The following is a 17345-nucleotide window of genomic DNA, read 5'->3' as shown; positions in this document are numbered from 1 at the left end:
GTGTCTTCCCGTGTAAGAGTTGGGGTGTCTAGGCGACGTTTCGACGAGGTCTCACTCGTCATCTTCAGGCTGGTGCTTTCGGCTTCTTGTTACTGGAACAGAGCAGGATCTCAGTGTTTGAGTTCCTAATCCACACTTAATGACCCACCTAAGTGGTACTCAGAATATCACTCAAGAAATCACTCAAGATATCCCTCAAGTAATTAAGGAACAAAAGAAGAAAAGGCACACTAACCTGGGAACTTCCTCTCTGCCCAGAACGTTGGAGGCTATACACCACACCCCCTCAACAGTATTTATAGGAACTCAAACACTGAGATCCTGCTCTGTTCCAGTAACAAGAAGCCGAAAGCACCAGCCTGAAGATGACGAGTGAGACCTCGTCGAAACGTCGCCTAGACACCCCAACTCTTACACGGGAAGACACCCGAAGACACCGAAACCTGCATATATATATATATATATATATATATATATATATATATATATATATATGTTTCCAAGTGAACAAGGAGGAGTACCCCTCCTGCGGGCCGGGGACCCCACAGCAGCCCTCCATCGCCAATCAAAGCATGGAAGTGCAAAAAATAGAAGAAACCTCTTCGATGGTCAGATGAGCAGGACCAGCACTCTGCCCAGCCTAGAGGAAGGAGGCAGGAGCCATCAATGTTTGCTCTGGCAGCATGGAGGCTGCTGGAGATGCGAAACAGGTAAGGTGTGATGTGAGTTCGGATTCTGGGAGGTGCCCAGCAGGGCTCGTAGCGCAATGGCATTGAAGGGCAGGAGGTCTCACGTTTGATTCCCCAAGATCTCTAGTTAAAGGGATCAGGAAAGGACTCTCTTAACTTCAGACCCTGGAGAGCCACGGCCAATCAGAGTAGGCATAGCTGGTCTAGATGGACAATAGGTGTTGACCTAGAACAAGGCGCCTACGTATGTACATATGTGTTGCAGCAGAGTGCCGGTCACTAATCACAAAGTTCAAAGACGGAGTTTACAAAAACATGATCTCCACAGACCTGTGGAGTGTCAGGCCTAATGAGCAGAGCAGCTTATTCCTCCGTCTTACTCCGTTAAAATCAGCTGCCGAGGCTGAAAGTCCACTGCCCCCCAGAGCTTTTTCTCAAGCAATCGGAGACTGCACCTGCGTGCAGTCAACCTCTGCTCTGCCCTTTTCATGCCTCTCTTTATTCTGGGAGACAGGAGGGAGGCAAGCTTGTCGTAGCATGAAGGGGAGACAATGCATGATGGTTGAAGGGTGGGCTGGTGGGCGCTGGCTGCTTCCCTCAAGGAGGCAGGGATGAGTGCAGGGTGGGTGGGCAATGCCGATCCTGCCTTCTCCCTTTCTCTCCCTCCACCCCTGCAGAGGCAATGCTGTTGCTGGTCTTGATCCTACCTTCCCTTGTCAGAGACCCAGCTCCTTCTTACCTCCATCTTCTTTCTCCGCCCCAGCACATCTCTCTCTCTCTCTCTCCCAACCAGCTGGGGTGGGGAGCTCTTTCGTGCCTGGCTGTGGAGTCATTGTCTTTTTGGCTATTGAGGAACGTGCTGTGCTTGGGCTGCCTTGGGCCTGCGATCAACCAAGATCAACCCCCTGATCAACTGATCAATCAGGATTGGTGGGTTGGACGTGTCTGATACAGAAATTACAGTTTGGGTAACAAACGCCTTTTAAAAAACAGGAGGAGGAGCATCCTCCAAAGACGGTGCCTGGAGTGAGAGGCCCGTTAGGCCAGGTGTGATTTCCTTGCACAACAGTGGGAATGTGCCCAGTTGAGGGTCCCACACTTTAAAGAAGGATAGGGAGAAACTGGAATGGGTGGGGAACAATCCGACGAGGAAAGGTTGGAAGGGAGAGGATATGTTAACCTGACCTGGGTAAAAGATGCCCGCTTGCAGGCAGAAGTTCCCTCCCCTCTTCCTAGCACTGCTCAGAGCTTTTCCCTCTTCCTCCGCAGTTCCCCGAAATAGATATTGGCGACTCTGAGGTTGTGTGCAGGAGGACCCCAAATGGGAAGAATCCCCTCGCCCCCCAGAGAGACGCAGGCCCGGACAGCCCCCTGAGCTTAGACTACGAAGCCTACGAGAGCGACACCTTGGAGGGCTCTGGACACCTCAAGGGGGTATGTGGCAAGTCTCTGGTGGCCAATATCCAGTTGAAATATCTGGTTATACAATGTGAGAAAAATGAGGCTGGACTAGGCAGATCTTTCCCATGAGTTATTTAGGAAATAGAGATCCTCTGAGGACATCTTGGCCTGCTCTGTCCTTCAGACTTCTTCACGTTGCTATTTTTGCTTTGTTTTTGTCCCACAGCTTCAGGATAAGGAAGAGGGGTCCTTCCAGGAGCGACCTGGCATTACCCCGGAAGATATTAGCAGACAGATGATAATGATAATAATAATAATAATAATAATAATAATAATAATAATCCCACAATAATTCGGCCAGGGATGCTCTGGAGGGGCTGTGACTTCCACACAGAAGAACACCTGCAGCCAAGAGTGAATAACGCCAGAAGTGCATAGGGATTCAGTCCTAGGAACTGCCTACCACTAGAAGTGGTGAGTGGGCAGGCTGGGGTGGCCTTAAAAGGGGTGGAAGACGCTCATAAGTTGGAGGCGGTGGCCCCCTAACTAGGGTTGCTATATTTCAAGAAGGAAAAAAATGGACACCCATGCCAATGGTGCCCCTAGTCCGGAATCCTGTTCTCACTGTGTCCAGCCAGATGCCCAAAGGGGGAACTCCCAAGCAGGATCCAAGCTCCCAATACGTTTAGGAATAAGGACTGAAATTTAAATAGAAGCACAACCCATCGCTCCACATTAAGGACGACTGAGAACTAATACAAGGTTGTTACTTATTAGATCCAAAAAAGGAGAATGATTTCATTTCTTGCTTAACAATTATGGTTTCCACCCATCCACAAATAAATGCAGAGATGTGGTTGTGCATGCCCCAATCTCCCAGGGTTCCAGGTGCTTACGTAGGTTCGGTTTCTTTGGACTGAAGGTCAGCGGAGACTGTGGTGTCTTCAGGGTACATGGTTTTATTTGCACAAGTACAACCTGAACCCTCTGGGTGCCTCCAAGACAAAGGGGGTGGGGGGCTCAGGTTGGGCAGGAAGAGTATCCCTCTCGCAGAGGGGCAGGGACCCCACAACAGCCCTCTGTCACCTCTGCCACCGGCCAATGGGAGCAGGAGGTGTCCCCAGAAGAGGAAGCATGGAGGGGACTCAGAGAAGGAGCATGAGCAGGCCACAGCAGTGGAGCTGCAGCCGTGGCTGCAAAACCAGTGCTCTCTGCCCCCCAGCCCAGAGGAGGAGGCAGGAGCCCTCAATGTGTGCTGCAATATCAAGGAGGCAATGGTAATGGCTTGGAAGGGCAGGAGGTAAACAAAAATACAGTCTAGTGGTGATACAATTGAGTGAGTGGTTTTTTTAAAAAAAAAAAGAGATTTCTCTTAGGTTGCTTTTGGTTCAGTATTTATTTTGTAAGTTGTCTGTTTGTATGTGTTTCCAGGTGGACAGGAAGATTACCCCTCCTTCAGATGGGCAGGGACCTCACGGCAGCCCGCCGCCACCAGTGGCCAATGTGAGCAAGAAGCGTACCCAGAAGAGGAAGCACCAAGGATGCTCAGAGAAGGAGAAGGCCGCAGTAAGGGAACTGAAGTCACAGCTGCAGAACCAGCTCTCTCTGTCCAGCCTAGAGAAGGAGGCGGGAGCCATCAACGTTTGCTCTGACAGCATGGTGGCTGCTGGAGATGCGGAACAGGTAGGGTGTGATGGGAGTTCGGATTCTGGGAGGTGCCCAGCAGGTCTCATAGCGCAATGGCATTGAAGGGCAGGAGGTCCCACGTTTGATTCCCCAGTGTCTCTGGTTAAAGGGATCAGGAAAGGACTCTCTTAACTTCAGACCCTGGAGAGCCACGGCCAATCAGAGTAGGCATAGCTGGTCTAGATGGACAATAGGTGTTGACCTAGAACAAGGCGCCTACGTATGTACATATGTGTTGCAGCAGAGTGCCGGTTAGTAACCACACAGTTCAAAGACGGAGTTAACTCTTTATTAGCAAAAACACGATCTCCACAGACCTGTGGAGTATCAGGCCTAGAGCAGCTTATTCCTCCGTCTTACTCCGTTAAAATCAGCTGCCGAGGCTTTTTCTCAAGCAATCGGAGACTGCACCTGCCTGCAGTCAACCTCTGCTCTGCCCTTTTCATGCCTCTCCTTATTCTGGGAGACAGGAGGGAGGCAAGCTTGTTGCAGCATGAGGGGGAGACAATCGCGAGTCTTCCCCAGCCGGACTCATCTCTGCCTCTTGGCCTCCCTCATCCCACTCTCCTGCTGCAGCTTCTGCCCCTATTGTGGATTTCTCTCTGCCACTGACTCTCCCAGTTTACTAAGCCCTGTTACCTCTCCAGCTTAAGACACCTCCTCTTCCCAGTCTTCTCCCACTGACTGCTGACTGTCGTCCCACCCCCACTCCCTGGGCTCTGATCTTTCTACTTTTCACCATTCCCCAGCTGGTCCCCCCAATTAATTAATTAGTTAGTAATAATCATGGCGGTTTCCCAGAATCTGGATGTGACTTGTTTGCTTTTCTCACAGAGACATAAAGCGGAATAAAGAGTCCCCAGCGGGAGCCATCTGCTCGGAGTCGCAACTCAGTCAAGGAGACTCCCGGCACCCCATCAGAGCCTCACACGACCCCTCACACCTCGGTCTCTGTTCCCTCGTCTCCTGGGTCCAGAAGGTCTTCAGGAAAGCACCACTGCCATTGGTATCGGTGCAACCCAGCCAGCAGCAGGGTGCAAATGGGGAGCAGGCCTCTGGCCAGGTGGCTGAGACGGTGGATTGGCCAGCACCGCAGTCGCGTCCACCCACAGCAAATGTGTCCCCGGCATGTCGTGCTTCCAGGAGCAACTGGCCGGCCTGTATATCAAAAAAGGAGATAGAAGCAGCAGCAACATCACCACCCAGGAACCTGCAGAAAGAGGTTGTGACACACGATCGGTCACACATGGGTTTTCATTGTTTAATGTAGAAATTACCCTATTGGCCCGAATATAAGCCACACTTTCCCCCCAAATTCTGCCCGGGAAAAGTTAAAAGTGCAGCTTATATTTGCAACCTTACAAAAATTCCAAGCCCGGAATGGAGAGCACTCTATCACCCTGCCCAGGATGCTGCCACAAGGGCCATTGGGGGTGCAGGACAATGGCACCCCTCCCGACTGTGCCTCTCAAGCCGCTGAAAGGGGGGGGGGGTAGCCGGCCAATAGTGGCCAATACAATACAGCCTTTTAAAAAACAGAGGAGGGGCTTTACTGATGGTGCCTTTACTGAGGTGCAACTCCGAGCAGATGACCTCCACTGCGGACTCTTTTTCCCGCTTTCTGGCGCTCTATATAATTATTTAATTAAGTTTTTGAAAGAATTTATATATATGAAACAAAACCATTTCAAACATTAAAATACAGAGGGGGTGAGCTGCACCACCTCGCCCCTTGCCCCTTCTTTTCGGCAGCTTGGGAGCCGCGGATGGGACGGGGACCATAGCTGTCTGTTGGTAACAAATGCCTTTTAAAAAACAGAGGAGGAGCTGCATGCTTCAAAGACGGTGCCTGGAATGAGAGGCCTGTTAGGCCAGGTGTGATTTCCTTAAACTTCAGTGGGAATGTGCCCAGTTTAGGCTGCCACACTTTAAAGGAGGATAGGGACACACTGGAACTGGTGGGGCACAGTCTAGGTTGGAAGGGAGTGGACATGTTTAGCCTGTCCCGGTAAAAGATGCCCCGCTTGCAGACAGAAGTCCTCTGCCCAACCCACCCCCAACGTTAATATAAGGCTGCCAGGGTGCCCAGTTGGTGGTGCCCCTAGACAGGGCCTCTTTGGTGGTGGCTTCCTGTTTGTGAACCACCCTCACTCATGAGGTGCATCCATCTCCCTCGCTATTAGTTTCCAGGAGAAATTTAAAAGCACCCTTGTTTAAACCAGGCATTTGGTAGCGTAAAGCCCAGTCCCTGGTACGACCCCCTTGTGCCTGGCCTGCTCCTGCTCCGAGCCCCCTTGGTGCTCCCTCTTCTGGAGACAGTTCCCGCTTGTGTTGGCCACTGGTGCCAGAGGGCTGCCGTGGGGTCCCTGCCCATCTGTGGGAGGGGTAATCTTCCTGTCCACCTGGAAACACATACAAACAGACAACTTACCAAATAAATACTGAACCAAAAGCAACCTAAGAAATATCATTGTTTTAAAAAACCACTCATTCAATTGTATCACCACTAGATTGTATTTTTGTTTACTTCCTGCCCTTCCAAGCCACTATGAGCCCTGCTGGGCACCTCCCTGAATCCGAACTCTCTTTGTCCTGGAGGCACCCGGAGAGCTAGTGACAGGGGAACTAGAGCAGGGGAACTTGAGTCTCCAGCTGGAGCAAGTCGAGCCAGAAGAACTCTCCTGTGCATCCAAGCTCATTTCATGCCTCACGTTCTTTCCTGCCCCGTGAATGGCCTGTGCTCACCTGACAGCTCCTCGACAGGTGTCTTGGCCAGAGGAGGAGCCCTCAAGGAAAAGCAGGCCAGAGACTGCAGTGCCACAGATTGCTCCAAGTGAGCAACTTGCTCCCGGAAGGACTGAGGCCCTTTCATACGCTGCTTCTGTTTCCCCCCCCCCCCCCATAAAATATTTATTAAAGGTTTTAAACAGCACATCACCAAACACATAAAACACCATCACCAAAATAGAAAGAAAAATAAACACAAAACAAATGAAATACAGCATGATTAAGTTTCAAAAAACCACATTTCCATAACCTTCCTTTCTGACTTCCTCACATCTCCCTTTCCTGCGTTCCGATTTATATAGTTATATTCAGCAGTGCTTCACCTTCTCTCAATTCTTATTTTGTACCTTTCAAATATTATGTCTCCAATTTTGAACTTTGTTATCAAATATTTAGATATTTGTGTTTGACATAATATTAATCAAATTTCATCCTTGTTCTTATGATTCACTTATTTTCATACTTCTTTCCACTAAGTTACTAATGCCAAATTGTTTTCTATCCTGCATCATCTTAACATTCATACAGTTTACAATACTTTTGCAAATAGTCCTTAAATTTTTTCCAGTCCTTTTCCACTGTCTCTTCTCCCAGGTCTCGGATTCTGCCAGTCATTTCTGCCAATTCCATATAGTCTATCAGTTGCGTCTGCCATTCTTCCAGGGTGGGCAAATCTTGTGTCTTCACCTTTCATACGCTGCTTCTGGTCCACCCCACCTGGGCTCCACCCCTGCCGCTGTCAAACAACTGCAGACTTGGATGGAGTGACCCTTGGGGATTTTTGTAGCCACAACTCACTGGAACTCCCAAGCCAAAAGAAAGGGGGGGACCCGCTGATTGCTTTGAGAGGTTGGAACGTAAACAATCCAGTTTTCAAATAGGTCTCCCAGTTCCTCCTGGAAACGGGACATGTCAGAGTCACGTTGGTGACCGTCTTGGGTCACCACCAACTGGGCACCCTGGCAGCCTTGTGTTAACCTTGTAGATTGGGGGGTGGGTTGGGCAGAGGACTTCTGCCCGCAAGCGGGGCATCTTTTACCCCGGCCAGGCTAAACATGTCCACTCCCTTCCAAGCTAGCCTGTTCCCCACCCGTTCCAGTTTGTCCCTATCCTCCTTTAAAGTGTGGCACCCTAAACTGGGCACATTCCCTCTGATGTTCAAGGAAATCACACCTGGCCTAACAGGCCTCTCATTCCAGGCACCGTCTTCGAAGCATGCAGCCCCTCCTCTGTTTTTAAAAGGCGTTTGTTACCCAAACTGTAAATCCTACATTAAACAATTGATAAGGAAAAATCCTGGGGTATGGATTTACTCCTCTGCCCAGCTCGTCGGGGTGCCACTCCCCACGAGTCCCTCTGGTCAGCAAAAGAATTTTGGAGATTATTTAATTCTGTATTGGATAGTCAGAGGAAACCATACGGTACATGGTATCCGCTTATTGCTACAATTTTATGGACTGCTTTTCTGAACCTCTTTGCTGTTGTGTATGTATGGTGCCTGTGTCATTGTCATTGTCAATTGTCCTGGCCTTAGTTTGAGGCTGTGGTGGGGTCTTGGGATTTTTGCCCCATTCCTGGTTTTAACACAATGAAAACAAATCTGTGACTGATCATTGTCCTGGGTGGTGATGCTGCTGCTAATTGCTTTTAGGAGTTGTTAGCTGGTTTTAGAATAATTTTAATTTGGTGGCTTTTGTTTTGTTTTGAAGTTTCAATTATATTGTATATGGTGTTCTTTTCTTTTTTTTCATTCCCTCCTTTTTCACATCATATTTTACCTGTACACTTACAACTATATATACACATTGCTTTTTATCTTCAATAAAGAATATAGAAATATATAGACTGAACAATAACAATCTGGTAATGCTTATACGTTCTTTTTCCAGTGGGTTTTTCTTTTGATATATTATTTGGATGTTATTTTTCTTTTCTTACCCCCCCCCCTTTCTCACATCTTTTTTTTACCGTGTGCACTTACAATTACATACACATTATTTTCATCTTCCAATAAAGTATATAAAAGAAAAAAAGAAATAAATTGATAAGAAATAAATAATGGCCTGTATCCCTACAGAGCCATTTGCTCTCTCCAGGGAGAGGTGAGATCCTGCACTTTTTGCAAACTGATAAATCCAGCCTTCTAAAACTATCTAAGCAAGCCAAGTGATCTGGTCAATAAATAACAAAACTGCAGCCTGCTGTTTACATATTTATTTATTTTTTTCCGCCCTGTAGGGTGGAGTTCATTTAGACATTTCTACTGGCTGCCTGGGTTTTCTTTGCGGGGGGGGGGGGGATTGCCTCGGTTGACAGTGGTTTTCCATTTCACCTCTCGTCATGGAGGCACACTTTGGCTCTACAAAACATCTGTTAAAAAAACAAGAACGAGCAAACTTTCCTCTGGACCGTTTTATTTTTCTTTTGAACCTTTAAAGTTTCAAGACTGGGAGCCACACACAGGCAAGAGGCGTCGCCCAGGTGACCTGCGGCTGGCAAGTTTTGCTGGCAGAGGGTTTCAATGCATCCCTCGCCTAGGGAAGCACAGTGACTGACAGGTGCCCATCTAGGTAATCAGGTGCCCAGGAAAAGAAAGCTAATCTCTCCGGTTTCAATTGGAAATGGTGACTTAACATATTGCAAAGCAGGCAGGGGAAACCTGAACCAGCCACCTGGGCGGCTGCTAAATCAGGAGGGCAAAATCAAGGAGCAGCAGGGTGGGGAAACTTGGGAGCAGAAGGGAGTTCTGAGCAGGATGCGACCTTGTCTATGCATGATCCCTTAACCATAGCAGAGCAATGAAAATCTTGCAAAGTTCATCTTGCAGATGGTTAAAGTTAACTCAGTTGTTTCCTTGTTTATTAACCACAATGTAAATACAGTGCCACTTAATTGGTAAAAAAACCCCACACTGAGCTTTTTACAGTATACAATATAAAAAATACATAGCAAAAATACCAATGAAATCAAACTTCTAAGAACTGGGCGTAAAATTTATCAGAACCTAGCTTGAAATTGACAGTTCCAAAGAAATGTACAAAATAAAATGGTTAGAGGGCCACCAGGCTCCTTTTCTGGGAGCTGTTCCCCTTTTTGCTGTGATCCAGATGGGAAGGCCAGAAAAGGGTGAAATGGAAAGAAGCTGCGTCTTCCAAATGCCCCGGTGCATGCTGGGAGTACTGTGGCTAAGGTCCTCAGTTTCCCATGCTCATGCCTACAGCTCCCATCATGCACTGCTGATGAAAGCATCATGTGATTTCTCAGTTGCCGCCGCCGCTGCTGCACCACACAGAATGCACAGGTCTTCCGACTCACATTCTCCTTTCCCTTCCTCCTCCACAACAAACACTCTGTGAGGTGAGTGGGGCTGAGAGACTTCAAAGAAGTGTGGCTGGCCCAAGGTCACCCAGCAGCTGCATGTGGAGGAGCGGAGATGCGAACCCGGTTCCCCAGATTATGAGACTACCGCTCTTAACCACTACACCACACTGGCTTAATAACAACAACAATACCCCACCATCTGACTGGGTTGGGTGGTGTCAGAGACCAGACAGGATTAGAGCTCTGATGAGGAATGGTGGGAACCTCCCCTCCTCCCTGCTCTTGACCAGGATCCTGAAGCTGCCCAGGAACAATGGAGCAGCATAGATTTAGAGAACTGGTTTGCAGAGGGGCATAGTTCAGAAAGCAACAGCTGGGCAGAGCTGAGTGGGGAACAGCTAGGACAGGGGTCAGCAAACTTACCGCGCCTCGGGTCAGTGTCTCCAGCACCGATCGCACGGCGGGCGGGGAAGCGCGTGCCCATACTCGTGCACACACGCTATTTCCTGCGCACTTCCGGGTCGGAGGAACACCAGAAAAAGCTTGTGCGCATGTGCACAGGCCTCCTCCGACCCGGATGTGCACCGGAAAGAACACTTGTGCATGCTCAAATAACACGCATGCGCACAAGCTATTTCCGGTGCTCCTCCAACCTGGAAGGGGGCAGTCACGCAGCGCAGCGCGGAAAGAGCGGGCAGTGGGGGTCGCTGTGGGCCGGATAAACGAGTCCCTCAGGCCTTATCCGGCCCGCGGACCTTAGGTTGGGGACCCCTGAGCTAGGAGAAGCAGAACAGGAAGAGAGAGATAACTGACTCCCCTTTGCTTGATAGTGTCCAGCCTATCTCTCCAAAGTCATGGAAAGCTGATAAAGTTGCTATGCAGAAGGCTCAGTGGTTGCAAGATCAGGTTGCAAGAAGGGGATGTGACGATGACTCGGAGGGGGGGAAGTTAGGAGAAAAACTTAATTGGGAGCACCTGCGCTCCGAGAATGGCTGCTGTGTTCTTTTCTGTGATCATTAAATGCTCTTAAACTGCTAAGGGACTCTAATTGGTTTGTTCTGCTGATTCACGGCCAAAGCGGGGGAAGAAGCCGTTTCTCCAAAGTCCAGGTGGGTTCCAACACACATAAAAACATAATAAAGCATCAAACATATAAAAACTTACTTATACAGGGCTGCCTTCATATGTCTTCTAAGGCTTGTAGAGTTACTTATTTCATAGAATCAGAATAGAATCATAGAATCATAGAATCCTAGAGTTGGAAGAGACCACAAGGGCCATCGAGTCCAACCCCCTGCCAAGCAGGAAACACCCTCAGAGCACTCCTGACATATGGTTGTCAAGCCTCTGCTTAAAGACCTCCAGAGAAGGAGACTCCACCACACTCCTTGGCAGCAAATTCCACTGTCAAACAGCTCTTACTGTCAGGAAGTTCTTCCTAATGTTTAGGTGGAATCTTCTTTCTTGTAGTTTGGATCCATTGCTCCGTGTCCGCTTCTCTGGCTCGGGTTGCATAACTCCCTACCCTCCAGCATTTCTCCACTGAAAATAGGAATATCTAATACAGTGGTACCGTGGTTCTCAAATGCCGAAAACCCAGAAGTAAGTGTTCTTGTTTTCAAAAGTTTTTCGGAAGCCAAACGTCCAATATGGCTGTTGGCTATTGTTTCCGGGGCGCCTGCACCAATCAGAAGCTGCGCCTTAGTTTTTGAACATTTCGGAAGTCAAACGGCCTTCCAGAATGGATTAAGTTGGCGCTTTTGTTTTTGCTCTTTATTTTGCATTTTTGTTTTTGAGGCTTTTTTGGTTAATTTGTTTTTGCGACTGTGTGGAACCCAGTTCAGGTACTGATTGACTGATTGTGTAACTACGGAAATGGATAAAAGCCCCCCATCGGTGACTATCATCAGTGCATCATGGTAATTTGCTGTTTTAGGGGTTGTTTTTAAAAGTCTGGAACGGATTAACCCGTTTTGCATTACTTTCTATAGGAAAGTGTGCCTTGGTTTTGGAACACTTTGGTTTTGGAACAGACTTCCGGAAAGGATTAAGTTTGAGAACCAAGGTACTACTGTACCCTCCAACATTTCTCTGATGAAAATAGGGACATCCTAGGCCAGGGGTCTGCAACCCGCAGCTCTGGAGCCGCATGTGGCTCTTTTACACCTTTGCCGTGGCTCCGGGGCGGATACTAGCGCGGGGAGGAGGCGCATTGTGCGCCCCGACACTCCCCACTGTGGCGGGCGCTGTACTGGCTGTGACGTCGCATGGGGGCGGTGCGTGCGTTAGTCACGCACCGTCCCGACGTCACCTTCCCGCCCGCCCGCCCGCTACATTGTAAGGGGCATGTACGCTGGTCACTGCATTGAAAGGGGGCATGTACGCTGGTCACTGTTTTGAAGGGGAGTGAAGAACACACACACACAAAAAGGTAACTTGTTAATTTAACGTTTATTTCTATGAGGAGGAGTAATTCTGAGGGGTCAAACAAAGAAATAATAAAAAAGTGACAAAAAAGTTATTTTTATAATGACGAGTTTTGCGGCTCCCAGTTTTTTTTTCTTCGGAAACGGGTCCAAGTGGCTCTTTTTGTCTTAAAGGTTGCAGACCCCTGGCCTAAGGAAAAGTGAGACATTCTGGGATCAAATCAGAAACCAGGATGGCTTCTGTAAATCCGGGACTGTCCCTGGAAAATAGGGACATTTGGAGGGCCTGTAATTACGTAACTAGATGGCACCCACAATCACATTTTCAGAACACAGAGCAGCATATTGCCTGAGAATATCAGGGACAGATCTTCCAGACGTGCTGAATGCTCTGTGAAAAAGAGACGGCCTCGCGTGACAGTTTCAACAATGGTCTGAAACCCTCCCACTCTCCTTTAAAGGGTGGTTTGTTCTCACGCATTTAAGGTCTCAAATACAGTGGTACCTCGGCATGTGAACGGGCTCCGTTCTGGAGCCTCGTTCACATCCTGAATAGGACATAAGATGCGACTGTGTGTGCACGGGTCGTATCTCACTACTTCTGCGCATGCACGTGATGTCATTTTGACCGTCTGCACATGCGCAAGAGGCGAAACCCGAAAGTAACATGCTCTGTTACTTCTGGGTCACCGCAGAGCGCAATCCAAAAATACTTATCCTGAAGCATATTTATTCCAAGGTATGACTGTATATAAATTAAATGTTCATCAATTTACAAGGCAAACACATCCATAGATATATAAACCACATGTCTGTACATGAAAACAGTCCTAAAGCCATTTTGACTCTTTCAGTGACCTCAAATATTCCTCTGCAGTTTGGATGGAAATAGGAAAAGCCTCCTCATTGTCTCTGTGCTCACAAATCCTGCCTTAAGGGCACATTTGGGTATGAATTAGGGTATGAATAGGGACGCAGGTGGCGCTGTGGTCTAAACCACTGAGCCTCTTGAGCTTGCCGATCGGAAGGTTGGCAGTTTGAATCCCCGCGACAGGGTGAGCTCCCGTTGCTCGGTCCCAGCTCCTGCCAACTTAGCAGTTCGAAAGCACACCAGCGCAAGTAGATAAATAGTTACCACTCCAGCGGAAAGGTAAACGGCATTTCCGTGTGCTGCTCTGGTTTCGGTGTTCCGTTGCTCCAGAAGCGGCTCAGTCATGCTGGCCACATGACCCAGAAAAACTGTCTGCGGAGAAACACCGGCTCCCTCGGCCTGTAAAGCAAGATGAGTGCCGCAACCCCCGAGTCATCTGTGATTGGACTTAACTTTACCTTTACCTTTACGGTGAGCCCAGGTAATGCAATCAGTGACCATTAACAGGTTTCCTGCCAGACAAGATTTCTGCTGTAGATCGCCTCCTGTGATGTATTTCTGCTGTAGACCACCCCTTCTGTGATGTATGTATGATGTATTGAGGGGTGGTCTTGAGCTACAGTGTGGGGGGGGGAGTCTATATAAGGGCTTGGCACACCTTTGTTCTGGGTTCCTCCTCCCTCCTGCGTGTGGCGAGAGAGAACCCTGTTGCAACCATTTAATAACGAGCAGGCTTACAAATCCTGTCTTAAGGGCAAATTCGTGTATGAATAGGGTGAGCCTGTGACCTGGATTCAGGAACGAAAGTATTAACCACCACAAAAGAATGGCCAGGCTGCCCAGGTAGAGCAATCAGTGGCCATTATCAGGTATCCTGGCAGGCAGGATTTCTGCTGTAGACCGCCTCCTTCTGTGATGTATGTATGATGTTTCGGGGGGTGGTCTTGGGCTACAGGGTGGGCAGTTTCAAAAGTCTATATAAGGGCTTGCGCACCATTGTTCGGAGTTCGGCCTCCCTCCTGCATGGGGTGAGTGGGGGGACTCTATTGCAACAGTCTAATAAAGATCAGGCTTACTGGCTGCTTTGCTTCTCAATATTCTCTGGTTGGCCTCTGTTATTTTCTCCTACCGATAGGGAACCCACTTAAGGACTCTATGGATACCCCGTAAGGGAAAAAGGATGGATTCCCTGGAGATGGGAAGGTGGTGCGTGCAGTCCCAGATTCAGTCCCCAGCATCTCCAGTCAAGGACTGTGAAGGTTTTCCCTGATCAGAAACAGGCACCCAACTCCGTCTAAGACACCTTCATGCATTCTGAGTGGCAGCATAGCGCATGCCGCTGGGTCAGAAATAGAAACTATAAGCAGCTCACACAAAAAGTAGACGTTAGATTAACTGTGCCGTGCAAAGAGGTCCTTCCTATTTAGTCTGTTGACTGTCCTGAATATTAATGATTGCTAAGCTTCTGATGTGGGGGGGGGGAGACCCCAATTCTGGTAAATTGTAGTGTGCAAATTGCGTAGGCGTATTCAAAATAAGCAGATCTATCTGGATAATTTCCCTCCACTTCCACTGTGCATGACAAATTCTGTTCAATTGACAGAACAGAACAGCGTGATTTACTCAGAACATGAGAGCGTCTGGTGCCAACACTAGAGGGCGCTGTCTGCCTATTTAATTGGAATCCAAGAACCACGGAATTATTGTTAGAAGGGGCCATAAGGGTCATCTAGTCCAACCCCCTGCAATGCAGGTATCTGAAGAAGGACAGAGTTGTTTTTTCACTTGATTTGTTTTTTTAATTTCCCCCCGTTCCAATCCGAACAGGAACATTGACATGATCAGAGAACCTTGATTCAGAAACTGTAGAATATGTATTTCTAATGTATTCATTGCTTTGGGGTACCGCTTTCAAATTCTGCAGAACTCTCCATCAAGGAAGATGTTGCATGACCCAGTGGGTGGTGGAACAAAGGGGTAGGCGGGTAGAAAAATCAGAGTTGATATCTTAACCCTATGATCAGCTTGTTGCCTTTGGGAAGAGCTGCAGCTCATAGAATTGTAGAATTGAAGAGTCGCAAGTTTGATAAGAATTTTAAAGTCTTAGATATATAATAAATGTTCATAAATGTACCAACCAAGCACGTACATAGATCAGCACAGGAAGACCGACCTGAAACCATTTTTGATTCCCAAACTGACCAAATGTTTTCTCTGCGAGGTGAAAGGAAAATGGAAAAGCCTCCCCATTGTCTTTTCCTTCACAAATCCTGTCTTAAGGGTATGTCTGTCTGTGTCTGAATAGGGTAAGCCTGTGACCTGGCTCAGGAACTACCGTATTTTTCGCCCTATAAGACGCACGCCCCAAGCTTTGGGATTAGCGCAGCGGTCCGCTAGCCCTGGGAGAGCCGCACGGAGTCGCGCGGCTCTCCCACGGCTAGCGGAGACCTTGCTGGCACCCAGAAGCTTGGGGCGCGCTGAGCTCCGCACGCCCCAAGCTTCGGGCTTAGCACAGCGCACCTGGGGGGGAAATAAAATTTTTTTCCTTTATTTCCCCCCCCAAAAAAAACTAGGTGCGTCCTATGGGCCGGTGCGTCCTATGGGGCGAAAAATACGGTAAGTATTTATCATTACGAAAGACTAGCCAGGCTCCCCAGGGTATCCAATCAAGTGAGCATTAACAGGTAACCTGTCAGACGAGATAAACAACACACTCAGATTTCTGTTGTAGACCGCCTTTTCTGTGATGTAGGTATGGTGTATCTGGGGTGGTGGTCTTAGGTTACACCCCTTCTGTGATGTATGTATGAGGTATGGAGGGGTGGTCTGGAGCTCCAGGGCAGGGAATTTAAAATGTCTATATAAGGGCAGGCACACCTTTGTTCTGGGTCCTCCTCCTTTCCTGCATGTGGGGAGTGAGGACCCTGTTGCAACAGATCAATAAAGATCAAGCTTACTAGCTGCTTTGCTTCTCAGTATTCTCTGGTTGGTCTCTGTTATTTTCTCCTACCAATAGGGAACCTATGTAAGGACTCTATAAGGGCTCTTGGGGGAATCACAGGCAGAACATCTCTAGGCATGACTGGGAACGTTCCCGGCCTGAGCACCTCTGCCAGTCAGTGTTACACATCGTTGAGCTAGATAATGGCAGATTTTCCTGTTCCTATTTAAATCAGATCTTTATTCAGGATCATGAGGACTACAGCCTTGCTTTAGCTTTTTGACACCCTGCAGAAAGATTGGAAATTGAATTTTAATATAAGCTGTGTCAACACTGGTTACGTTTTAAAGAACTCCTTTTAAATGTTGCATTTTTAAATTGTTGTCACCCTTGGACCTTCGGATGAAGGGCATATAATAAACTAAAATAAGTAAATAAATTTGAAGGCTGTCAATCACTCATGTGAATGTATTTCCCATCTTGTGTGTGTGGAGAGAAAGAGAGAGGTGTAAGTTTTATCCATTTTTTTATTTTGCAATGTTAATGGATGGGGGAGAATTTTAATTGTGTTTTCATGAGAAACTCTCCAGTGACTTCTCAAACCCACCCACCAAACAGGTTCTTCTCAGAGCAGACCATTGAAATGAATGGTTCACAGCTAGCTGAGCCAATTAAGTTCACTTAGCCTGCTCTGAGTATGACTAATGCGGCACACAAGCCAAATATCATTTGGCATTTGCAGCTCTCTTGATTTTCCTGTGCAGTTTTGCAACCGGTGTGTACAAAAATGTATTTGTTTGGGGGGAAGTGGGTTGTAATCAATGCTCTTCCTACTCAGGGTAGACCCATTGAACCTGATGGATATTACAATCTGGGGTCCATTCATTTCGATGGATCAGCTCTGAGTACACATAGAGATACCTGCATTAGTGAAAGCTACATGTGTTATTATCCTTGCTTGCAAAACTGTGTGCATCAGTCAAAATCTGTGTACTACATGAGAAATTTCCACGAAAATTATGACAAAATTTCCACGAGGATGCTTTTATTTTATTTTTATTTTTATTTTTAAAGTGGGTTCGTACCCAGTGGCAGTCACACTTTGCCGTAGATCCATTTAAATTAATGGACCTGACTAATGTAGGTCCATTAATTTGAACAGGTCTGCTCTGAGTGGAATGTAGAGGGTGACAACCCAATATATATTTTATTTTATTTTATTG

General features: G+C 47.7%; 1 protein-coding gene across 1 annotated transcript; it reads left to right on the top strand.

The window, feature by feature from the left end:
* Positions 1-578: 578 nt before the first annotated feature.
* Positions 579-3839, top strand: LOC310697532 (uncharacterized protein; the record flags this gene model as incomplete). Its single annotated transcript, XM_083484252.1, has 3 exons — positions 579-710; positions 1959-2123; positions 3522-3839. The coding sequence occupies exons 1-3, from the start codon at positions 684-686 to the stop codon at positions 3837-3839; spliced, it is 510 nt and encodes a 169-aa protein (XP_083340378.1). The 5' UTR covers positions 579-683.
* Between the last annotated feature and the right edge of the window lie 13506 nt (positions 3840-17345).

Source organism: Podarcis liolepis, assembly GCF_965112155.1.
Source record: "Podarcis liolepis genome assembly, chromosome: 18".
Taxonomy (NCBI): Eukaryota; Metazoa; Chordata; class Lepidosauria; order Squamata; family Lacertidae; genus Podarcis; species Podarcis liolepis.
Note: the sequence above shows the minus strand (reverse complement) of the source record. Positions and strands in the feature narration are given on the sequence as shown.